This window comes from Octopus sinensis, linkage group LG17 (genome assembly GCF_006345805.1).
Source record: "Octopus sinensis linkage group LG17, ASM634580v1, whole genome shotgun sequence".
Taxonomy (NCBI): Eukaryota; Metazoa; Mollusca; class Cephalopoda; order Octopoda; family Octopodidae; genus Octopus; species Octopus sinensis.
In genome coordinates, this window is record NC_043013.1 from 6,460,375 (window position 1) to 6,486,718 (window position 26,344).

At 38.0% G+C, this 26,344-nt stretch overlaps 1 protein-coding gene and 1 long non-coding RNA gene across 5 annotated transcripts in view; one reads left to right on the top strand and one right to left on the bottom strand.

Moving 5' to 3' along the window:
• LOC115220884 (signal transducer and activator of transcription 5B) overlaps nt 1-26,344 on the top strand; it is a 109,797-nt gene that overhangs the window by 71,428 nt on the left and 12,025 nt on the right. For 3 of the 4 annotated variants that reach the window (XM_036510285.1, XM_029791077.2, XM_036510287.1), the window contains 9 exons: nt 45-174; nt 2,632-2,673; nt 5,383-5,463; nt 7,644-7,736; nt 10,810-10,945; nt 13,862-13,920; nt 16,612-16,706; nt 19,400-19,536; nt 21,558-21,710. In XM_036510285.1, coding sequence (XP_036366178.1) covers nt 45-174; nt 2,632-2,673; nt 5,383-5,463; nt 7,644-7,736; nt 10,810-10,945; nt 13,862-13,920; nt 16,612-16,706; nt 19,400-19,536; nt 21,558-21,710 — 926 coding nt within the window. The remainder of the gene's footprint in view (nt 1-44; nt 175-2,631; nt 2,674-5,382; nt 5,464-7,643; nt 7,737-10,809; nt 10,946-13,861; nt 13,921-16,611; nt 16,707-19,399; nt 19,537-21,557; nt 21,711-26,344) is intronic. The other variant, XM_036510286.1, reaches the window with a different exon arrangement.
• LOC118766688 lies at nt 3,019-16,545 on the bottom strand. The gene is made up of 3 exons (XR_005002608.1): nt 16,533-16,545; nt 13,259-13,268; nt 3,019-3,176 (listed from the first exon to the last, which is right to left on the bottom strand). It is a non-coding gene; the product is annotated as an uncharacterized LOC118766688 (long non-coding RNA).

Sequence of the window (26,344 nt, forward strand, 5' to 3'; positions counted from 1 at the left end):
CACAGCCACTCCTGCACCTGTATAATGTATATATTTGTTTCCAGGGAACAAGATGCCAGACAATCCAGTAAAAATGAACCAGGCAACAATGAAACCATGGGAGAGATTGTGAACAATGTCGGCAAAATGGAAATAGCTGAGAAGGATTTCTTGTCTGTGAGATTCCGTAACATGGTAAGTCTTTCACATTTAGTAGATTTACATAATTTATATAATTTGCTTGTTTGTTTGTTTGTTGTTGTTGTTCTTCTTCTTTTTCTTCTTCTTTCCTCTTTTTTCTTCTTTATTTCTCATTTTTCTTCTCTCCTCCACCTTCTTCTTCTTCTTATTCGTCTTCTTCTTCTTCTTCTTCTCCTTCGTCTTCTTCTTCGTCTTCTTCTTCGTCTTCTTCTTCGTCTTCTTCTTCTTCATCTTCTTATTCGTCTTCTTCTTCGTCTTCTTCGTCGTCTTCTTCTTCCTCTTCTTCTTCTTCTTTTTCTTCTCTCCTCCACCTTCTTCTTTGTCTTCTTCTTCTCCTTCTCCTTCTTCTTCTTCGTCTTCTCCTCCTCCTCCTCCTTCTCCTTCACCACTGCACTTTTCCATGCTTGTATGAGTCGGATAGAATTTGTTGACACAAATCAGCATCATTTGTATGATGGTCATAATAACTTGCAAGACAAGAGCGCACACACAAACACACACACACACACACACACACACACACACACACATTCAAGGTGGGCCTCTTTTAGTTTCTGGTCTGCCAAATCCTCTCCCAAAACTTTACTCATCCTGGAGCTATGTTAGAAGACACTTGGGACTGAACCCAAGACAACATGGTCAGTGACCCTTTAGCATTCAGATTATTCTATCAAATGTAACCCTTATTTATCCACATTCATTTGAATTTATCCAGCATTATCTTGTAACTTTAAGATTTCGATTGTGTAACTGTATATTTTTTAGACTAACATTATTGGGAAGATGTGAGAGGCTGGATGTGTCCAGTTTGAACATAAAACAGGGAAAATAATTTGGCTGGATGTTGAACAGTTCCGCATAGCCCCTGCCCATTCAAAGTACCTTGGATTCCAGAACATCCCGCTGAGCTTGAGGAGACCTGTTGAGTCAAGTACTTGAATATCGAAATAAATATCAATGGAAATAGTAGTTGTGATACCTGTGCTAGTGGCACATAAAAAGCACCATCTGAACGTGGCCGTTGCCAGCGCTGCCTCGAGTGACTTCTGTGCCGGTGGCACATAAAAAGCACCATCCGAACATTGCCGATGATAGCGCCACCTTGGCTGGCTTCCATGCCAGTGGCACATAAAAAGCACCATCCGAACGTGGCCGATGCCAGACTCTCCTGGCACCTGTGTTGGTGGCATGTAAAAAGCACCCACTACACTCGCAGAGTGGTTGACGTTAGGAAGGGCATCCAGCTGTAGAAACTCTGCCAGATCAGACTGGAGCCTGGTGCAGCCCCTGGCTTCCCAGACTCGGTCGAACCGTCCAACCCGTGCTAGCGTGGAAAATGGACGTTAAACGATGATGATGATGATGATTGCTGGTTTAGATGCTAAAGAGTTAAGAAGCTAGCTTCTTAAACACATATCCACACCTTTAAGTTCTGTTTTTCAGTGCTGGTTTGGCATGAATGTGAATTGATCATTTTATGACTGGATGCTCTTTCTGACGTCACCATTAGTTGAATACAGCAATGTATTTAGATTGAACTTCCTCATCTAAGCGTTCTTTTTATAGGCGTTTGTGTACTAGAAATATTTCATGTGTTCATTTTGAATTTGTCTGATTTTGGATTACCTTGATAATGTTGTGTTAACATATATTTTCGGAAATAATATTAATGATAACGTAAAGTATACTAGCCATCTCAATATGGCTAACCACTAAGGTTTGGTGTTACTGTAACTTGTAGCCCCAGGAGAATATGGTTAGCCATATTGAGATGGCTAGTATACTTTACGTTGTCGTGCAGTTACTGTTTACATCTCGTTCAGAGATTTATTATTGCTTAATATTAATGATGTTTTATATATACATACGTACATATGTATGTATGTTAATACATTAGAATCAGTTGTTGGCTTTATAAGGTGAGATCTATAATTAAGATGTAATTTTCTCTTTATGTATCTTTTGTTGTTAAATACTCTGAATTTCTCAGAATTCTTCTAACTGATATTTGGATTCACCTGTCATACATGAAGATTTACGTTGAAGGTGAATATTGTTAACCAAATTCTTTTAATACTGAGTGCTTTATTGATATCTTCCAGGAATTTAAAAACCTTTGTTGTTGTAGTTCATCTTCTTCCGCTCTCTCTCCCCCCTCTCTCCCTCTCCCCCTTCTCTCTCTCTATATATAGAGAGAGACAATAAGAAGAGGAGCAATAATTAACAATGTGAAGTGGATCATTGGTGTTTTACGGTCATTATTTAATTAAGATGAGAGTTTGGTTACAGCTGTTTCTATACGTACTGAGGTAATACACCAGGAGTGCCTATGGATACATCTAGCCCTTAGAGAGTTATATGACCTCTAACTTATGTCTTACACAATATATATATATTCTTTTTATATTCAGTTTTTACTAATTCGTATGAAATAATTTTTATTTAATTCAGCAACTGAAGAAAATCAAAAGGACTGAACGAAGATCTACAGAGGTACGTGGTGGACTTATCCTATTAGGATGTTTGTTAGGGGTTAAATAGAATGTTTGTTTGGGTTAAATAACAGCGTCCTTGTTAAAGGTTCTCTTTAGTTTATCTGACTTGATTATTAACTTCAGGACATCGCTACAGGTCTATAAGAGGTAAATCTTTTATCATTTACCGTTTTGTTGTTTTAGTTGTAAGATTGTAGCCATGCTGGAGCACCGCCAAAAAAGAGTGTAGTCAAACCATTTGACTCCAGTCCTTAGTTTTTCTTTTTTTCCTTAACCCTTTCGTTGTTGTATTTATTTTGAGATGCTCTGTGTTTCTTCCAATTACTTTAAATAAAGCAAAGAATTTAGCAAAATAACTTAGTTATCATTCAGCTAGTGTTAGGAACATAAATTTTGACTAAGTTTTGGTGGAAGATTTTAATTCAAAACTTATGGAAACAAGACATTTGTACTACAGAGCCAGAGCTGCTTTCAGGCGGGTTGGTAAAGAAAAGGTTAAGCCTGGTGTTTATACTTATTCTGCCCGTCTTCTTTATTGTTAAGTTCTGGCAGCAGAGACAAATTAATATCACTTGTTAAGTGGCTGTTTGAGACAATCGCAAACACAAAGACATACTTTTGGGCCTCACTGAGAAAATGATAAGAAATTGGGAGGTGTGGCAATTTGCTGTATTTGATAAGACATGTCTTGCTAAATAAAATCACTGTCTTCCACACATACAGGTTTGTCCTTTCTGGTGCCAGTGCCACTTAAAAAGCACCTGTGTCGGTGCTGTGTCACTGCACCCATGCTGGTGGCACGTAAAAAGACATGCAGCACCCTCTGTTATAGAAACCATGTGAAAATGAAGGCAGTGAGCTGGCAGAAACGGTAGCACACTGGGCGAAATGCTTAGCGGTATTTCGTCTGTCTTTACGTTCTGAGTTCAAATTCAGCCAAGGTCGACTTTGCCTTTCATCCTTTCGGGGTCGATAAATTAAGAACCAGTTACGCACTGGAGTTGATGCAATTGACTTAATCCGTTTGTCTGTCCTTGTTTGTCCCCTCTGTGTGTAGCCTCTTGTGGGCAGTAAAGAAATAAGAAACCATGTGGAAACAGACAGTTGGAGTCTGGACAGCTGCCTACCAGCCAGCTCCATGTCAAACTCTCCAACCCATGCCAGCATGAAAAACGGACATTAAACATTGATGATGATGATGATCATGATGATGATTAGAATTTCAGCACATCAACACCTAGGATGCCAGAATGGTTAGGTACAATTACATAGGGTTCGTAGAGAGGTAAAACAACCATAAAGGTATCCTGTGTCAGTAGGATACTGTAAATACCAAATCCAATTTAAACTGTAGATCCAACCCAGGACTGGTTCTATGTGTGGTATACTCTTTACTCTTTTACTTATTTCAGTCATTTGACTGTGGCCATGCTGGAGCACCGCCTTTAGTCGAGCAACTCGACCCTGGGATTTATTCTTTGTAAGCCCAGTACTTATTCTATCGGTCTCTTTTGCCAAACCGCTAAGTGACGGGGACGTAAACACACCAGCATCGGTTGTCAAGCGATGTTGGGGGGACAAACACAAACTCATATACATACACACACACACACACATATATATATATATATATTATATATATATATATTATATATATATATATATATATATACATATATACATATATACGACGGGCTTCTTTCAGTTTCCGTCTACCAAATCCACTCACAAGGCATTGGTCGGCCTGGGGCTATAGTAGAAGACACCTGCCCAAGATGCCACGCAGTGGGACTGAACCCGGAACCATGTGGTTGGTTAGCAAGCTACTTACCACACAGCCACTCCTGCGCCTATAGGTATAAAGACAAAATAAATGGCTTAATAACGGCAAGACTGTTTTATTACATTCTTCATTAATTTTGAAATCATTTGAAACAAAGACAGTGTATTTCAAGAGAAATCTGATAAGAAAGAAAAACAGTTAACAGTGGTAAAAGTATTATACTAAATCCTTTATCAATTTTAAAATAAATTGAAACAATAGGCGTAGGAGTGGGTGTGTGGTATGTAGCTTGCTTACCAACCACATGGTTCCGGGTTCAGTCCCACTGTGTGGCACCTTGGACAAGTGTCTTCTATTATAGCCTCGGGCCAACCGAAGCCTTGTGAGTATGTTTGGTAGACGGAAACTGAAAAAAGCTTGTTGTATATATGTGTGTATATATATATATATATATATATATGTATGTATGTGTGTGTGTGTGTGTATGTGTGTGTGTGTATATGTTTGTGTGTCTGTTTGTCCCCCCAACATCGCTTGACAACCAATGCTGGTGTTCTTTACGTCCCCGTAACTTAGCGGTTTAGCAAAAAAGACCGATAGAATAAGTACTAGGCTTACAAAGAATAGGTCCTGGAGCTGACTTGCCCGACTAAAAGGCAGTGCTTGAGCATGGCCGCAGTCAAATGACTGAAACAAGTAAAAGAGTTAAAGAGAGAGTAATGGCGATATATTTCAACCGAAATATGGTAACAGGAGAGTTTCAGGAAACCGAAGGAAGAAAATGATAAATTAATAAGAAAGGATTAGATTTTGATTGTGGTAGAATGGTTTTAATTAGTTTAGAAAAAGGCTTCGTTATAATATTGTTGTCTATGTCTCAGTCTTCATCTTTCTCCTTTTCTCTTTTTCTCTTTTTTTAATTAGGCTGTGACTGAAGAGAAGTTTGCCATTCTGTTTAAAACAGAATTTAAAGTTGGTGGTGAAGATCTAAAATTCTCTGTATGGGTACATATATTTTTTGATTTTACTCTTATCCTATCAACCCTTTGATGTTCAGATTTTGTCAAATGTAATGCTTATCTGTTCACATTGTGTTAACTAACATATGCAACAACAATCTATCTGAAAGCAAGGATGCAGAAATACTCTCGGCCGGCTTCAGGGTATGCAGTAAAACTGTCAGGAGTGAGGGGCTTCTCACTGTTTTCACAGCATCCTTCTAGGACAGTGATTCCCAAACTTTTTCAGGCTGCCGCTCACTTGACACCCAGACCACATTCCTAGGGCCTCCACCCTAAACTATGACCTCTTTCATAGACCCCTTTCTCAAGGAAATTCAAAGCAACTTTATTTAACAAAACTTAACCTGATGGACCCATTATTTTGTTGTTTTTACATGAATATCTACCCCATTAACGCCCTACTTTTTACATAAATCGCTACCCCATTATCACCTCACTTTTCTTCAACACCCCCATGGAACTTTCTGCCACTCCGAGGGGGTGCAATACCACCTACTTTGGGAACTACTGGTCCAGGAGATGGACACTGATGTAAAACCTAAAGTTTCATGTGATTACTGGTCAGCTCACTTCAGCCTGTCTCTAGGTACTAATCATAAGTCTCAGAGAGTGGTACCTCTGTTGTACATGTATTTATCATTATAATCCGATGGCATACAGACAGTGGCCCAGCAACAAAATCTGCTAAGGGGGTGCAAACCCAGGTCCTAATTTTTTAATGAAAAATGTGGATTTTTCCAATGTTAACATTAAAACAAATGCAGGTATAATAATGATTTTTATTATTATGGGGGTCGGCTGAAATGTTCATAATCTGAGCAAGGCACTCTCAATGGAATGTGACCAAATGAAGTTCATTTCCTAACATAGTTCCTCTTACTGTCCACACTCTTCCATTAGTAGTTGCAGTGCTTGGGTCGCACTGGTGAAGAAGCTTTTCTGTTGATCAAAATGGTCATCAACAACAGGTAAGATGTTCCCATCAAAGTGATACTGGTGCTCAGCTGAGTGTTTTTCTATGTTGGGAAACAGATGATAACCAGAAGGAACCAAATCACTAACATAGGGAGGATGATCAACCAGTTCAAAGCCAGTCACACACAGCAGCTATTGAAACCAAGGACTTTGTGCTGAAGCATTGTCCTAATGAAACGAGACCCCATTCATCAGTTTTTCTGGGTGTTTGGTCTTGATAGCCTTTCATAACTGCCTTAGGAAGTTGGTATTGAAATTTTCCATTGATGGTGTGATCATTTTGAAGATAGCCAATAAACACGATATTTTTTGCATTAATGCATAGTATATATAATAATGATGCTAGCACCCACTCAGCCTTTTTGACAATCTTAGATATGTGGTTTGTCCAATGCAGATTGTTGTTTACAATAATACCCAGATCATGTCCACTAGAAGACTTCTTGAGATTGGTGTTGCTGAGGGAGTATGTAAAGGCTGGATTTTTCCTCCCAAAATGCATGGTGACACACTTGTCTACAGCTAGCTTGAGTTGCCAATCAGAGGTCCACTGCTGCATTGTATCCAGGTCTGATTGCAGGATAGGATCTGTTCTTTTTATTTCAAGACACAGCTTGGTGTCATCTGCGTATTTCAGCACTGAAACATTCCTCAAATTGGCATCTATATCATTAATATATGCAACCAACAGTAAGGGTCCAAGAACAGATCCCTGTGGTACACCATGAAATCCTTGGAACTTTCCAGGAAGATTCCGGCTAATTTTCCAGGAAGTTAGGAAACTTTCCAAGAAATCATCAGAACTTTCCAGGAAGTTTCCGACCAATCAATAAATCATCGATAACTTTTGTATTATCCTCTCAAATTATACCAAAATCTCAGATAATCGTATTTATTGTCTGTGAAAATTATAGAATATAAAACAACTTTGATAAAAAAATTTTACCTACTTTTTGACGAAAACAATGCCATTCTGAACATTTTGGCCGCAACTGTATTTATATATATATATATATATATTTAGAGACAGATAGATAGATAGACAGTTAGCAAGATAGATATATAGATAGATAGACAGAGAGACAGACAGACAGATAGATAGAGAGATAGACAGATAGATAGATAGATAGATATAAACAAACTGACTAAAGGACGGCTAATATGTAATGCGAACCTTCTCTTCTACAGACCCTGTCTAATCCAGTTGTGGTTACTGTTCATGGAAACCAAGAATGTAAAGCAATGGCAACAATTTTGTGGGACAACCATTTTGCAGAACCTGTAAGTTAATCATTCATATTGTTGTTATTGTTAGGTGTGTGGAGTCGCAATGGCCCAGTGGTTAGGGCAGCGGACTCGCGGTCGTAGGATCGCGGTTTCGATTCCCAGACCGGGTGTTGTGAGTGTTTATTAAGCGAAAACACCTAAAAGCTCCACGAGGCTCCGGCAGGGGATGGTGGTGATCCCTGCTGTACTCTTTCACCACAACTTTCTCTCACTCTTACTTCCTGTTTCTGTTGTACCTGTATTTCAAAGGGCCGGCCTTGTCACTCTCTTGTGTCATGCTGAATATCCCCGAGAACTACGTTAAGGGTACACGTGTCTGTGGAGTGCTCAGCCACTTATACGTTAATTTCACGAGCAGGCTGTTCCGTTGATCGGATCAATGGAACCCTCGTCGTCGTAACTGACGGAGTGTTTCCATCCATTGTTAGGTGTAGTTGTTTGAGCTATTTGACACCCTGTGTGTTGTTGACATGAGATTTCAGGTTGTTGTTGATGAAGGTATTGGGCACCTGCTAATTGACAAGGTACCTGTCAGTCTACCTCTCAAATATCAAGTGTTGTTTGAGCATTTACTTGTTGATGTATATACTTGATGTCAGGGTATTATTGGGGTATTTGTTGGGTGATTAGCTTGTGGTTAGTGTTGGTATAGCTCTAAGGTTGGAAACTGTTGTTAGGTGAAAGGGTAATGATTAGTGGATGTATTTTGTAGAAGAGAGAACATTGTTGGGGTACCCTACGGGGTATCCTTTTGAGGTACCTTGTTCGCATACCTTATAGGATTGTTCACTAGTGGTTAGCACTGGTGTGTCTCTAAAGTGGGAAACTGTTGTTAGGAGATGGGCTAATGATCAGTGAGTGTATTTTTTAGGAGGGAGAGAATTGTTGGGGTACCCTACTGGGTATCCTTTTGAGGTACCTTGTTTGCATACTTTATAGGAGTGTTCACTAGTGGTTAGCACTGGAGTGTCTCTAAAGTGGGAAACTGTTGTTAGCAGATGGGCTAATGATCAGTGAGTGTATTTTTTAGGAGGGAGAGCATCGTTGGGGTACCCTACTGGGTATCCTTTTGAGGTACCTTGTTCGCATACCTTATAGAATTGTTCACTAGTGGTTAGCACTGGAGTGTCTCTAAAGTGGGAAACTGTTGTTAGGAGAAGGGCTAATGATCAGTGAGTGTATTTTTTAGGAGGGAGAGCATCGTTGGGGTACCCTACTGGGTATCCTTTTGAGGTACCTTGTTCGCATACCTTATAGAATTGTTCACTAGTGGTTAGCACTGGAGTGTCTCTAAAGTGGGAAACTGTTGTTAGGAGAAGGGCTAATGATCAGTGAGTGTATTTTTTAGGAGGGCGAGCATTGTTGGGGTACCCTACTGGGTCTCCTTTTGAGGTACCTTGTTCGCATACCTTATAGAATTGTTCACTAGTGGTTAGCACTGGAGTGTCTCTAAAGTGGGAAACTGTTGTTAGGAGAAGGGCTAATGATCAGTGAGTGTATTTTTTAGGAGGGAGAGCATCGTTGGGGTACCCTACTGGGTATCCTTTTGAGGTACCTTGTTCGCATACCTTATAGAATTGTTCACTAGTGGTTAGCACTGGAGTGTCTCTAAAGTGGGAAACTGTTGTTAGGAGAAGGGCTAATGATCAGTGAGTGTATTTTTTAGGAGGGCGAACATTGTTGGGGTACCCTACTGGGTCTCCTTTTGAGGTACCTTGTTCGCATACCTTATAGAATTGTTCACTAGTGGTTAGCACTGGAGTGTCTCTAAAGTGGGAAACTGTTGTTAGGAGAAGGGCTAATGATCAGTGAGTGTATTTTTTAGGAGGGAGAGCATCGTTGGGGTACCCTACTGGGTATCCTTTTGAGGTACCTTGTTCGCATACCTTATAGAATTGTTCACTAGTGGTTAGCACTGGAGTGTCTCTAAAGTGGGAAACTGTTGTTAGGAGAAGGGCTAATGATCAGTGAGTGTATTTTTTAGGAGGGAGGGCATTGTTGGGGTACCCTACTGGGTCTCCTTTTGAGGTACCTTGTTCGCATACCTTATAGAATTGTTCACTAGTGGTTAGCACTGGAGTGTCTCTAAAGTGGGAAACTGTTGTTAGGAGAAGGGCTAATGATCAGTGAGTGTATTTTTTAGGAGGGAGAGCATCGTTGGGGTACCCTACTGGGTATCCTTTTGAGGTACCTTGTTCGCACACCTTATAGAATTGTTCACTAGTGGTTAGCACTGGAGTGTCTCTAAAGTGGGAAACTGTTGTTAGGAGAAGGGCTAATGATCAGTGAGTGTATTTTTTAGGAGGGCGAGCATTGTTGGGGTACCCTACTGGGTCTCCTTTTGAGGTACCTTGTTGGCATACTTTACTAGTTTCTATGGTATTGGTTAGTGCTGCTGTATCTCTTAAGTAGGAGTGCGTTGTTTATATTGCTCTTGGTGTGCTTGTGTAATTGTTCAAATCTGTTGTATAGTCTGCCCTGATTGAATAAACCTCAGATTTTCCCAAGACATGCAAACTGGGACCATTTCGTCTCCTGGTATATCATAGACTGCATTGTCCAGTTATCCTATTTTACTTTCTATTTTTGTACTTGTTTCAGGCATTAGACTGTGGCCATGCTGGGGTGTCTCCTTGAAGAATCTTTAGTTGAATGAATTGACCCCACCCACTCCTTTCTTTTTTTTAAGACTGGTACTTATTTCATCTTGCTCTTTTTGCTGAACCCTTAATTTACAAGGATGTAAAGACTCTAATATCAGTTTCTTTTGAAATACACTACCTGTTGTTAATTTTGGAAATAAAGAAAAATTGATTAAAATAATTAACTCATTTTTAAGCTGGTGTCTGAACATAAATTAACAAGGAAACTTGATGAAAGTTTTTAATTCAAATCATTTCACATTTCAAAACATGTGTCAAACTACGAGGTGCAGTCTCAGGCAAGTTGATATCAAAAAGGCTCAGAAAAACACCGATTTATTGAATGGGGACATTGTATGGATCCATTGTCTGTTATGGAATGGTAAGACTGTATTGGTTCCTTATCAGTCCTCTGTATTTTCCAGAATCGGATGCTATTCCAAGTTCCTGATCAAGTTCATTGGTCTGACTGTGCTAAAATGCTGAGTGAAAAATTTAAAACCGACGTAGGCATTTCCTTAAAACCAGAAGATACAAACTATTTGGCAACCAAATTATTCAGTACGTATGTTAAAGCCGGTTTGATTTACTTTCTTACTTATTATCCTTCCTACCTTCCTTCTGCTTATCCTTTATTTCTTCCTTCCTATGGTTTAACCTCTTAGCATTCAGATTACTCTTTCAAATTTAATGCTTATCAATATCATCATCATCATCATCATCATCATCAACATCATTATTGTCATTGCTGTTTAACGTCTGCCTTTCATGCTGGCATGGGTTGGACAGGAGCTGGCCAGGCAGTAGAGTGTACCAGACTTCTGTGTCTGTTTTGGCAGGGTTTCCATGGCTGGATGCCCTTCCTAATACCAACCAGCCCATAGAGTGGACTGAGTGCTCTTTATGTGGCACCAGCACAGGTGGGAGGGGGGTCAGTTATTTATTCACATCTTTTAAAATTAATCTCTAGTAGCTTAGAGATTTTGAAGATGTGATTGTATAATTTTAGAGTGACATTGCAGGGTATGTGTGAGATGCTGGATATGGCTAGTTTGAACATAAAACAGGTAGATTCTTTGCCCCCACCCTCCCCGACGTGGCTGGTTTGAATGTGAAAGGATTAATCCATCTGATGGCACCTTAAAGCAAGTGCATTCTACATTAACTGTGGACCAACCAAAGCTTTGTTAGTGGGACTACTGGATGGAAACTGAAAGAAGCCCATCGTGTGTGTGTGTGTGTGTGTTACGACAATGAGGGTTCCAGTTGATCGGATCAACGGAACAGCCTGCTCGTGAAATTGACATGCAAGTGGCTGAGCACTCCACAGACATGCGCACACTCAACATAGTTCTCGGGGAGACTCAGCATGACACAGAATGTGACAAGGCCTGTCCTTTGTTATACACTTCTCATTTTTGCCAGCTGAGTGAACTAGAGCAATGTGGAGTAAAGTGTCTTGCTCAAGGATGCAGTGCATCACTGGGATTTGAACTCGACCGTATGATTGCAAGCCAAATATCCTAACCACTAAGCCATGTGCCTTCACTTGAGAAATATTACCTTACATTAAAACGGGCAAAGGTTGGTGACAGGAAGGGCATCTGGCCATAGAAAATCTGTATCGTTAAATTCCATTTAATCAATGCCAGCTTGAAAACATAGACATTAAGATGATGATGATGATAATATTCTTTTCTCCTCTAGGTACAAGGCCCGAAATTTTTAGGGTGGGGGCCAGTCGATTAGATTGACCCCAGTATGCAACTGGTACTTAATTTATCAACCCGAGAAGTTGGAAAACGAAGTCAATCTCGGCGGAATTTGAACTCAGAATGTAAAGACAAATGAAATACCGCTGAGCATTTCACCCATCATGCTAATGTTTCTTTTCTACTTTCGGCACAAGGCCCGAAATTTTGGGGGAGGGGGCCAATCGATTAGATCAACTCCGGTTTGCAACTGATACTTAATTTATTGACCTCGAAAGGATGAAAGGCAAAGTCGACCTCGGCGGAATTTGAACCCAGAATGTAAAGACTGACGAAATACTGCTAAGCATTTCACCTGGCGTGCTAATGTTTCTGCCAGCTTGCCACCTTGATGATGATGATGATGATGATGATGATATAGGAAGAAGTTTGAACTCAGTTCAACATGAAAAAAAAGCATTTAGTAATTTTCACCGTGCTGCCATTGTTTATAATAAGAAGTGGTTCTTAGCTCATGGTGTCTGTTTTAAAGTCAGGTCAGGGATCTCATCCCAGGCTAGTGAGACCTGCTGCTGGTATTATGGAAACCAGTATGACCACCTGTTCCCTGGTTGGCTGGTCTGTGCCTAAACCAGCTCCACCACTTAAATAGCTTGTTACTCTTATGAGGAGGGTGTCTGGACACCCAGCCGGACTGATAAGAAGACCTGTCAAAGGGTGGATGAGCTCCTTATGGGCCGACAGTCATCCATTCAGGGGAAGGCAATGGCAAACCATCCCAGTGTCTTTGACAAGAAAACATTATGCTATGACTTCATCCAATGGCGGAACATGTGCTGAATTAGGAAGACTTTTGTCGTCTCATCAGTGTGCCACAAGAGCATATGATACATAATGATGATGGCATCTATTGACAGGTACATGGACTGAGCCTTTTCAGAGAATTGCATAACTTGACTGCACTCTCAACTGAATTCTATGTCTCTATTAGGATCTGAATCATTGACTTTTATTCTGATTGATCTCTTTATTACCTATTTTATCTGTCAGCTTTTAACACCCCTATCTGGCCCTTGGGGGCTTTCAGTAGAGTCCATTCTGTTGCAAACATTTTGGATAGGGTTCTGATTTGAGAATAACTCCCCCTGTTCCACACATACACACCTCACCTTCTTCTGACCAATCATGGAGATCCCCCCCCACAAAATGGTGACAGTCACTCCCTTTTCTCTTCCATGTCATGAAAAAATATACATCCACATGCTCCTTCCGCTTCCTCCTATCCTCCTTTCCCCTCCTCATTGCTCATTTTCCTCTTCCTCTCTTCCTCCTTGTTCTTGCCTTTTTCCTTCCCCATCTTCCTTTTATCATTGTTCTGCTTTTGCTGTCAGTTTTATCATGTCCTTATTGTCAATTCTGTCAATTCTATATTGTCAATTGTAGTTGATTCTTTCTTCATCAGTCATGTCCTTATTCTCACTTCTGTCATCATCTTGCCCTTGCTCTCAATCATGTCCTTATAGTCAGTTCTGTGTCGTCAATTCTGTTTCTCTGTTGTCAATTTTGTCACCGCCACTTATGTCATTACTGTCAATTCTGTCATCACCAATTGTGTCCTTGCTGTCAATTGTATATTGTCAACTTTCTCATTACTGTCATTTCTGTAATCAGATTTCTGCCCTTAATGTTAATTCTATCAATTCTACCAATTTAAAGAGCATTCAGTCAGCTATATATTTATATATATATATATTTTTTTTCAAAGATAGCAGTCCCGATGAAGATTTTTCCAGACATGTTCTCACTTGGAGTCAGTTCTGTAAGGTATGTATTATATAAGATTCCATATTAATAACTATCAGTATATATATACATATACATATTAGAGGGAAACCACTATGTGGACACCCTTATGCTAGAAATAGATCCGCTATGGTCTTACCACTAAGAAATGTTCTCAAGAAAAATTTAGCAAAACAACCAAAACGTAATCGAGCAAAACAAAAGAAAAAGCAATAAAAATATGGATTATTCGCTTACATGTTTCACTATCAACATATTACGTAATTTTACTTACATAAATGTCTGTAGATCATCGGTGCGACCGTCCAGATGAATATAATTTGTAGGACTGCATACTAGGACGTCCGCACAAAGTCAGACTTGTAAAACAGTCCTACCCATTACACTCATGGCTACTATTTCAAATGTCCTCGTTTTGGCGCGCTAAATTACCGGAAAAACTGATGCTGCAGATAATACTTTACTGCAGCGGCCCTTGCCAGTTAGAGAATGTATTAATTTAAATTTAAATTTAAAATGAGGGTAAGAAATTAAATATTAATTTAATTAACATCGATTTCACACCAGTGGTCTCGTATATAAAAAAAAAATGAAGGTTCAGTAAAAATGTATTATATACATATTAGAGGGAAACCACTAGACCACTGGTGTGAAATCGATGTTAATTAAATTAATATCTAATTTCTTACCCTCATTTTAAATATAAATTACTAGCAGTATTGCCCGGGAAATAACTATATAAGCATTTTTAGAGATGTAAAGTATAATAGCCATCTCAATATGGCTAACCACAAAGGGGGGGGGTGTTACTGTAACTTTTTACGTTCTGAGATTTAATAAATTTTTAGAGAGTTACTTCCCTTATATATGCCAAAAATGCATTAAAAATGGGAAAAATTGATGGTAAATTTTTTTTTAAATCGTAGACTCATCATAGACGCACGCTAATACCCAGAAGGGCTCGATATGAATCACGACTATAAGATATCTGGTTTTGGTTAAACTGCACCACAAAATGTGGGAGTAGTTAGGAATCTAAATCGTAGGAGACAGACACACAACTTCACTTTTATATATAAAGATATATATATATACCTTTTGTACTACATTTATTTATTGTAGCTGTGTGATTGAAAATATGCTTTCCAACCGTGTGTTTTGGAGTTCAGTCCCACTGCATGGCACCTTGGACAAGTGTCTTCTACTAAAGCTCCAGGCCAGCAAAAACATTTTGAATGAATTTGGTAGATGGAAATTGAAAGAAGCCCATCATGCATCTGTGTGTGCATGTGTGAGATGTATTGTGTCTCCTTTTCTTGACTTTGTATAATAGCTGTAAATGTGTGTCACTGTTATACAAGCAGTGTCATTCGTTTCTAGTATTAAGGTGGTAATCTGTAGAATGTTTATCAAACCAGAAACAAAATGCTTTGTGGTATTTGTTTTGACCTTACATTCTGAGTTCAAACATTGTTGGGGTTGACTTTGTCATTTATCCATTTTGGAGTTGATAAAAGAAGCACCAGTTGCGTTCTGGGGTCAATGTAAATGACCTACCCCCTCCTACCCCTGAAATTGCTCTTGTGTCAAAATTTGAAACTAGTATTCTGCTAGAACATGTCTGGCCATGAGTATATATCACCTACATTATTTACATTATTTACATTTGACAGATATTTGTCCTCATCTTGTTTGTTGTTAACACAACGTTTCAGCTGATATACCCTCCAGCCTTCATCAGGTGTCCTGGGGAAATTTTGAAACTGAGTTCTCATTCCTAAAGTATCTTTTGATGTTATTATTATTATTCTTCAGGTCACTGCTTGGAATCGAACTCGGAATCTTGGGGTTAGAAGCCCGTGCTCTTAACCCCAAGATTCTGAGTTCGATTCCAAGCAGTGACCTGAATAATAATAATAATAATAATAATAAAAATAATAATAATAACAACAACAACAACATCTAAAAATACCTTAGGAATGAGAACCCTGGTTTGAAATTTCCCCAAGACACCTGATGAAGGCTGGAGAGTATATCAGCCAAAATGTTGTGTTAACAACAAACAAGATGAGGACAAATTTCCATCAAATGTAAATAATGTACATAATTCCTCATCTCTTAAATACAGAACTGTAAATATTACCTTTCTTGGGAAATGTATGAGAGTTTGGCATCAGGAAGGGCATTTGTCCAACTCCTGCAAACGTGAGGAAACTGGATATCGAAGCAATGATGAGGATGATGTTTGTTGTACAGGTGGTACATAATTAGTGTTGTATTTCATACACTATCTGTTCTTCACTGTCTGTTTGGTATCAGCACACACACACACACACACACATGCACAAACACACATATTCACATACACGTACGAACACACATACATTCACACACACACATGCAAACACACAAATAAACACACACAAACACACATACACACAAATGCGCACACACACACACACACACACAAACACGCACACAAATAAACATACAGAAATACACACAAATACACACACATACAAACGCACAAATACACACACACAAATACACATAAACAAACACACACAAACACACACAAACACACACAAACACACACATACACACAAATACACACACAAAGCACATACAAATACATATACACACACACAAATACATACGTGTAAAGGCATGCTCATCTTTTATAATGTTTTTTCTTTTTTTGTGTTTTTGTAGGAAAATATGAGGGAGAAGAGTTTCACATTCTGGGAATGGTTTTATGCTATTGTAAAACTGACCAAAGACCATTTACACAAGTTCTACAAGGATAAGTAAGTATTGCTGGCCACCTTAACGCTACTGTTAGTTGTTTAGAGTACCTTTCCATCTTTGCTTGCTTGTGATACCATCTGAGGTGGCTTACAACACCATTGGTTGTCTGTGGTGCCATTATTGGTGGTATGCAATACCACTGGTCTGTGGTACCATTGGTTGCATGTGATACCATTCGTGGTGGCTTACAATACCATTGGTTGTCTGTGGTATGCAATACCACTGGTTGTCTGTGGTACCGTTGGTTGCATGTGATACCATTCGTGGTGGCTTACAATACCATTGGTTGTCTGTGGTATGCAATACCACTGGTTGTCTGTGGTACCGTTGGTTGCATGTGATACCATTCGTGGTGGCTTACAATACCATTGGTTGTCTGTGGTATGCAATACCACTGGTTGTCTGTGGTACCGTTGGTTGCATGTGATACCATTTGTGGTGGCTTACAATACCATTGGTTGTCTGTGGTATGCAATACCACTGGTTGTCTGTGGTACCGTTGGTTGCATGTGATACCATTTGTGGTGGCTTACAATACCATTGGTTGTCTGTGGTATGCAATACCACTGGTTGTCTGTGGTACCGTTGGTTGCATGTGATACCATTTGTGGTGGCTTACAATACCATTGGTTGTCTGTGGTATGCAATACCACTGGTTGTCTGTGGTACCGTTGGTTGCATGTGATACCATTTGTGGTGGCTTACAATACCATCAATTGCTATTAGAGTACTACTCCTTTATAACATAGCTTCATTTCTTTTTTCACTTGCTGACTCTGGAGCAGTATCTAGATGAGAGGGGTCAGTATTGAGCCCCAGTGGGGATGGGCTATGAGTGGATATCCAAGGGGTTGATAAGCATAAAAATATTCCAATTGTATCAATATAATATGACTGATTTTTTTTATTGTACTTTATCAATTATGTTAAGGATTTTCATTAAATTCTTGAAATATTTCTTATTAAAAAGCAGTGATGACACAAAAGATCAATGAAATTATTAGTTTTAAATCAAAAATTGTTTTTATCAGTTATACTTTTTAATATCATCTTAGAAATAAGGCAGCGAGCTGGCAGAATTGTTAGCACGCTGGGCAAAATGCTAAGTGGTATTTCGTCTGTCTTTACCTTCTGAGTTCAAATTCCGCCGAGGTCAAAAGGATGAAATTGCAGCCGCTTGAAACAAAATGTTCAGCAAGTTCTTTTGAAAATATTCTGTGGATTTTGCAATTTTGAAGAAAACTTGAAAGTGCATATTCTCAGAAAATATTCTGAATCTGCTTCACTTTCACTTCTCAGAATGTATGAAGAGAAATATGTTAGCGGGTTATTAACATCACACCCTGGAGGAATGAATAAGATGACAGGGGAATATCCTCAAATTTATACAAAACTGTTTGATTAAATATTCTTCTTTCTCTCTTTTTCTTTCCTTTTTTTTTTTCTGTCGTCTTCTCTCTGTTTTTTTCTGTCTTTCTTTTTGCCTGTTATAAAATTGTAACTTAAAAACTGATGATGTCATTCCATCAACGTGTGGACACTGGTTGCTCTCATCCATACTTTACGTTTAAATTTCTGTAATTTTGAATTTTTATCACTTCTTATTTTGAACGTGACGCAGACAGATGTACTGTTGAAATATCATTCAACTAATGAAATATCTTACAATTGAATCGTGCTCCTCATCTTGACTATTATTATTATTATTATTATTATTATTATTATTATTATTATTATTTAGGCAGGAAGTGGCAGAAACGTTAGCATGCTGGGTGAAATGCCATCAACTGAAGCCAATGTGAAGATTGCCCTGTTGCCTTCCTTTGGCCTGGAGGGGCAGACAATTTTTATTTGTCTAGTGGCTGTAGCGAAAGAGGTAGTGTGTTGGACCTGCTTGAAAGAGCTAAAGACAGACACTTTCCTTTTTGGCCAAGCCCTCATCAACTTTTTCAACTTTCACTTCAAAAAGGGGAAGTTGAGGGTGAAGAGGGAAGTGTTGCCTTGTAGCAAGTTTGTTCAAAGGTGGGTGAAAGTTGGAAGAATGGCCAGTGTGAAAGGACCAATACTGAGCATGCACCTGTAAAAAGGGAATTAGAGGAGAAGGGCTCTTGCCCCATTGATCAGGTATCCATGGCTTTTGTAGGTTTTTCAAAGAGGACCTTTAAAGTGCCTCCCCTATTGGGAGTTTTAATTTGTTCAATTTTAATTGTCATTTATATTGTTTACATGCGGAAAACACATTGTATTGTCCCATTTTTGTCTTTTATGTTGTTGCATGTCCTTTAATGATATTGTATGTGAGCCCTTGTGGTTAATAAAAGAAATAATAATAATAATTATTATTATTAAGGCAGCAAGCTGGCAGAATCATTAGCATGCTGGGCGAAATGCTTAGTGGTATTTCATCTGTTTTTCTGTTCTGAGTTCAAATTCTACTGGGGTCGACTTTGCCTTTCGCCCTTTCAGGGTCAATAAAACAAGTACCAGTGAAACGCTGGTGTTGATGTAAATTGACTTGTCCCCTTCCCCCAAATTCCGCTGAGGTCAACTTTGCCTTTCATCCTATCAGGGTCGGCAAATTAAGTACACTGGGTTCAATATAATCTACTAGTCCTCTTGCCAAAAAAAATTTCAGGCCTTGTGCCTTTAGTAGAAAAGTTTATTATTTATTTATTTATGTTTTCTTTTGTAGTTTAATTGCTGGTTTCATTGCAAAGGATCAAGCTCAACAAATGTTATCACCAAAGCGATGTGGTACATTCCTCTTACGTTTCAGTGACAATTTACTAGGGGGTATCACCATTGCTTGGATCAGCCAGGATGAATCTGGTAAATAGCTTATTTTATATTTTGTTCATCCATTTTAGGATAATGTTTCTAAGTCTTTTTATTTTTATTTTTTATTTTCTATCATATTTGTTTATATTAATTTTTCTTGTTTCAGAAAGTAACCAACTCTCAAAGTATGATATTTTTAAAATGCCTCTCTTAAAATACAGTATTTTTGAACATAATCATGTTTACCTTCCATGCTTTTTAAGGTTGATAAAAAATGAGTACCACTCGAGTACTGAAGTTGATGTAATCAACTAATTCCCTCCCTTTTGTGCCAAAGCTTGAAGTAATCATTATTATCATCATCATCATCATCATCATTATTATTATTATTATTATTTATTATTGCCTTTGCACGGCTTCTAATGCTAGAGATGTGCTGTGGTGTCAGCTGTTCACTATCAGTGAACTAAGCTATTTTTCGAGCACCTTTTGGAGTATTCGAGCGGTTCCAAGCAGTGCTGTTTTCTGCAAGTGCTCCACCCTTATTGCAGCCCCTATTTGTTCCATGTACTTCTCGAGATTTTTACTCACTGTTCCCAGAGCTTCGACAATTATTGGTACTACTGCTACCTTTTTTCATTGACCACAATTGCTTAACTTCCCAAGCTAACCTATCAGATCTCTCGACTTTTCTTTCTTCCTTATTGCATACCTTGTCACCTGGGCATGCTATATCTATGATCCAGCACAGTTTGTTTTCTTTCCCAATTAAGACTATGTCCAGCTTCTTATTCTCTATCTCATGGTCACACATTATTATTATTATTATTATTATTATTATATTATTATTATTATTGTTATTTCACTTCCCAGAGCTCTCGATTTCATTTTCTCCAGTTTATTCTGTAAGAGCAGTCAACAACCTGTTGTCAAGGATCTCACAGGTCTCTTTCCACAATACTTAACATGCAAATACCAATCTCAAAATCCTTGTTGTCCCCAATAAAGCAATTTTCTGAGCATATTCTACCCTTATGCCAATCGCAATTTCTCTAACAAATTTCTCAAACCTGGTTGTTATGTTCCTAATGTCCCTACAACGACTGAGATGACAGTTACTTTTTTCATTTTCCACATTTGTGCAACCTCGTCTTTTAGTGGTTTGTACTTCTCAATCTTTTCCAGTTCTTTATCATGTACTTGTACATCCCCAGGTACGACAATACCTATGATCTTGGTTTCCTTCACCATTTTATCAACTACAACAATGTCTAATCTCTGAGCCTCAATCACTGAATCACACTGGATTGTAAAACCCTACAAGATCTTATACTCAGTGACCTTTATTACCTGCCATCTTTTGTATTCCTTTAGAATGAATTTGCTACACTCACTCACAATTTGTGAGATTGTTTCATTTTTGACGGCGGCGGTCGGTGAGGCAGGAAGGAAGAGAGAAACGTCATGGAGCTCGCAAAGCGTGCAAGCACCGCCGTCCAAGCGCCATGTGAGCGAGCCGGCGCCGGCAGGTGGCTGCGCGGTCGGCAGCAGCAGCAAGTGCGCGACGTTAGCGGGCTGTTGCGCTGCTGCTACTGCACTGTTACAGGGCCTAAACAAGAGCATTTGGTGGTACTCGGGCGAGGGGGCCCGGCCGCAACTTGAAATGGGCGGATCGCAAGTTTGCGTTTTTGAAGCGTGCTAATGATCCTTCTGCCGGTTCACCTATGGAAACTTTGTTACGACTTTTACTTCCTCTAAGCGATCGGGTTTGGTCGTCTTCTCCGGGCCATCAGAGAATGCGCTGACGACGGTGCGGAACGCCACCTCATTGGCTAGATCCGAGGACCTCGCCGCCGTCGCAAACTGGCAGAATTGTTTGTATCTTTATGTCCTGGATTCAAATTCCACTGAGGTTGGCTTTAGTTGTCATTCTTTCAAAGCTGATGAAACAAGTACTAGTGCTGGGTTTAATGTAATTCACTTACCCTCTCCTCCGAAATTGCTGGCCTTGTGTCAAAATTTGAAACTGTTATTGTTTTTGTTTAAATTATTGCTATTACTGTTATCCTTAGGTAAAATGACTGTTTGGAACTTGAAGCCATATGACCACAAGGCACTTAGTATTCGATCATTAGAGAAAAGAATACACGATTTGAAGATGTTGATATATTTGTATCCAGACACTGTGAAAAGTGATGCCTTTCCAAAGATTTTTGAAGAAGATGGTAATATAAACTTGCAGTTCCTACTTTTTAAAAATTTATATCAAGAACTTTTCTTTTTAAATTCTTGGGCAGTGGGTGAAGGGCTCGGCCTATTGCACTCATCAAGACCTCTCAGAAAAGCTTCAAGGGTGGCTGCTTGTAATAGAGGGTACTCTACGGAAGGTACCCAGTAGTGAGGCAAGGGTGTGAAAGCAGGTAATGGATTGCAGGTACCGTCTGAGAAATATATAATGACTCTGTGGTTATGCAGTTCACTTACTTACCACATGGTTTTGGGTTAAGTTCCACTGCATGGTGCCTTGCAGGGCTGTGGAGTTGAAGTCAGAGTCATGGAGTCGGGAACTATTAAGGGCTAGCTGGAGTCAGTAAAACTATATTGACTCTGACTCCGACTCACAGTATCTTTAATTTTTAATATAAACAATATAATATAAACATATAGGCCTACTCAAAGTACAAGCGTATGCATATGTCTTATGAGATATGTAGACCACAATCACTTAATTACACAAAGAGGAGTCAGAGTCAGACGTGCCAATAGTAGAGGAGTCAAAGTCAGAGTTGAAGTTTTTTGTTTCGACTCCACAGCCCTGGTACCTTGGGCAGTTGTTTTCTACAGTAAGATGGAAATTGAAAGAAGCCCATCATGTATATAAAGATGTAGTGATGGTGATGATGTCAGCTGCTAGATGGAATATTTTGGAAGCGTTTTGTTTAAGTCCAGTGCCCACTTGCAGCATACTTACTAGCAAAGCTCACTCCTGCCGTAAGTATATTGCAAGTGTGCACTGAACTTATATAAGATGATGAAGTGCTGCAATGATTGAATAGTTACCATAGAAACTTGATGTAAATGTATCTGATAACTGTGTCACTGAATATATATATATATATATATATATATATATATATCCACTTGATTTGAAAACTTTTGTATTAATGGAAAACCTCTATAATTGGCCGATGAGTACTCAGCATCTTAAATCTGTTGTAATACTTACAACATTTAATAAAATGATGTAGTACGAAACGATTGTACCAAATTACCGGAGTCATTCTTGTTGCTTATTTTGATTATAATCACCCCACAAATTTTTATGGATAACACCAGACAAAATTCTGGTGCATTTAAATTAAGTACCATATTCATTTGAATCTAAATTTTTGCTGAACTTATATATATATATATATACATTTTCAGTATTGTTATCACTAGAGATATCAAGATATAACTTTGTATTTTGTATTTTATGTGTAGATGTATATATATAGATGTACATGTAATATGTACACATATATATACACATATATACATGCACTAGCACTATGACCGGCAAAGACGGGTCATAATGCTAGTATATATATATATATACTAGCATTATGACCCGTCTTTGCCGGGTCATAGTGCTAGTGCATGTATATATGTGTATATATATGTGTACATATTACATGTACATCTATATATATACATCTACACATAAAATACAAAATACAAAGTTATATCTTGATATCTCTAGTGATAACAATACTGAAAATGTATAACAGACTGGAATTGTAGGACTATTCCATTTCTGCACGCTAATTTTATTTTTAATTTATTCCCATTCATGTGAAACCACTTATTCAAGTTCAAATCCTTGATGCAATTTTATACCAATTTCTATTTTTACTTTTGTTATGTTACGATTATATTATACTTTAGTTTGATTTTAATTATTACTTACTACATATAATTCAATTGTTATTATTATCTCTAATTTTTATTGTTAAAGTGAAAGTATCTGACATAAAATAGAGAAATGATTTTGTTTCACTTTTAACACGTAATACTGAAATAGTGGAGAAGATATGATATTGCTATGGGCTCGCTCTAGGCAAGGAGTTGAACATTTTTTTTTGCCCATGAAACTACATGGACCCTAAGTAAGGCATGTGTAAAATTTGAATGAAATTGGTTGTGTAGTTCTCAAGTTTTAGGGAAACACACAGACATTCTCAGTTTTATATATATATATGTGCCTGTGTGTGTATATATATGTTTATAAAAAAGAAGTTTGAAATTTTAATTTTCGTAGAGATTTTAAATGTTTCGGTTCTTCTTAAAAAACTAACCTTATCAAAAATATTTTTAAAAGTTAAGTGTTATAAAAAAAGTTCATAATTGTTTCTTCCTCTACTCTCAACAGTCCACATGGTGGTCTTTTGTGTTTTGTGGGTGGTGTGGTGTGGTGGGGGAGCATAATGGCTATCTTGCGCATTGAATAGATTCATTGGCTACTTCTTTTTATAAATATATACCTACTCATATATCACCTACACTTCATATATATATATATATATATATATATATATATATATATATATATATATATATATATATATTATTGTTTCTGGATTTGGTTTGCAAGATTCTTTATGTGAGTTCATGTGTTGAAGCATATTCTGTTCTGTCTTGGGAGAGTCATTTACCTTTAGTGCTTTATAATTTAACACACTCACAGGTAAAATTTCCACTTATTTCTTTTCTATTTTTCTAAAATTTTCGTTGTGTCTTGCAACCTTTTCAATAGTTTTGACTCTTGGGTCAAGTGGGTGGCTGGTGTAAGACCCTATGTCTAGCAACAAAACTCTACACCATGCCACACAAGCAGGAGAACCCAGTCTTGGCTATCAGGCAATTTCTGCAACCACATCACCCCAAACATCTGGCCACCTAACTCCCGAGACTGCAAGCCCCTTGATTTTTATGTGTGGGGCACAGTTGAACGGGAGACCTCTGATCAAACCACCACAAGGATATATAGTCAGTGTAGATGTATTATAGTCATGCTACTTAGTTCTTCTTAGCTTTGGACTGCAGGAGCTAGCTCAAAAGTCTGCACAGGGTGTAGTTTTTAACTAGTATGTATATATATATATATATATATATTATATATATATATATATAATTATTTAAAAGCAGCAAATATAACAAAAGCTGTTACTCAGAGATTCACGTTCACTTTCGTCAGTTTTTTTTTTTTTAACAAAACTGTCCGATGAACTGGAACGTGAAACTCTGAGTAACAGCTTTGTTATATTTCTGCTGCTTTTAAATAAAGCATATACTCTACCTCTGGTATTGAGTACTCTTTATTCCACCTTGTTTCACACATTATGTGCTTACTCCGGTATATATATATATATATATATATATATATATATATATATATATATATATATAAATTAAATTTTGGGGGATTAATCGATATGCGGGTATTCTATTTCAGATAATACAAAATTAACCTAATGAGTATACCTGACGGTAAACTCATGGTATCATTTTGCACATCATGAAATAATACTTAAAGGATATAACCAAAATTATCAGCAGGGTATATGATATACTTCGTTAATTATATCCTTCTTTAGTTAACACTTGTATTTATTAAATATGAAGGAATTACACGTGTTTCAGTATTGGAAGATTACAATATATATACATATACACAACTGTATACCCATATATATATACACATATAAATACATATATACAATTGTCAGATTTATAATTGTTCCAACACATCTTCAGGTTCTATTTCAAAATATTATATATCCAATTTTACATCCCTTTAAAAATAAGCAATACAATTAAGCATTAAAGATTAAAAATTAAGAATAAAAGTTATACTTTGTAATATTAAGAATTAAAATTTATAAATTATATATTATAAATATAAATTAGTATACTCTTTACTCTCTTTTACTTGTTTCAGTCATTTGACTGTGGCCATGCTGGAGCACCGCCTTTAGTCGAGCAAATCGACCCCGGGACTTATTCTTTTATAAGTCCAGTACTTATTCTATCGGTCTCTTTTACCGAACCGCTAAGTGACAGGGACATAAACACACCAGCATCGGCTGTCAAGCAATGCTAGGGGGACAAACACAGACACACAAACACACACACACACATATACATATATACGACGGGCTTCTTTCAGTTTCCGTCTACCAAACCCACTCACAAGGCATTGGTCGGCCCGGGGCTATAGCAGAAGACATTTGCCCATGATGCCACGCAGTGGGACTGAACCCGGAACCATGTGGTTGGTTAGCAAGCTACTTACCACACAGCCACTCCTGCGCTATATATATCAATCATGTAAAATCAAGCATATGTCAAAAATATTTTGTATATTTATAGATATATAAATATACGACAAATAAGAGCCCAAAGTGTGATATGTAGATGCAATTTGGAAATTTGTTTTCCCAAATTATTTATATTATATACTAGCAGTATCACCCAGCGTTGCTCGGGTTTGTAGGGGAAATAACTATATAAGTATTTTTAGAGATGTAAAGTATAATAGCCATCTCAATATGGCTAACCACAAAGGGGGGGGTTGTTACTGTAGCTTTTTACGTTCTGATATTTAATAATAAATTTTTAGAGAGTTACTTCCCTTATATATGCCAAAAATGCATTAAAAATGGGAAAAATTGATGGTAAAAATTTTTTTTAAATCGTAGACTCATCGTAGACGTGCGCTAATACCCAGAAGGGCTCGATATGAATCACGACTATAAGATACCCGGTTTTGGTTAAACTGCACCGCAAAATGTGGGAGTAGTTAGGAATCTAAATCGTA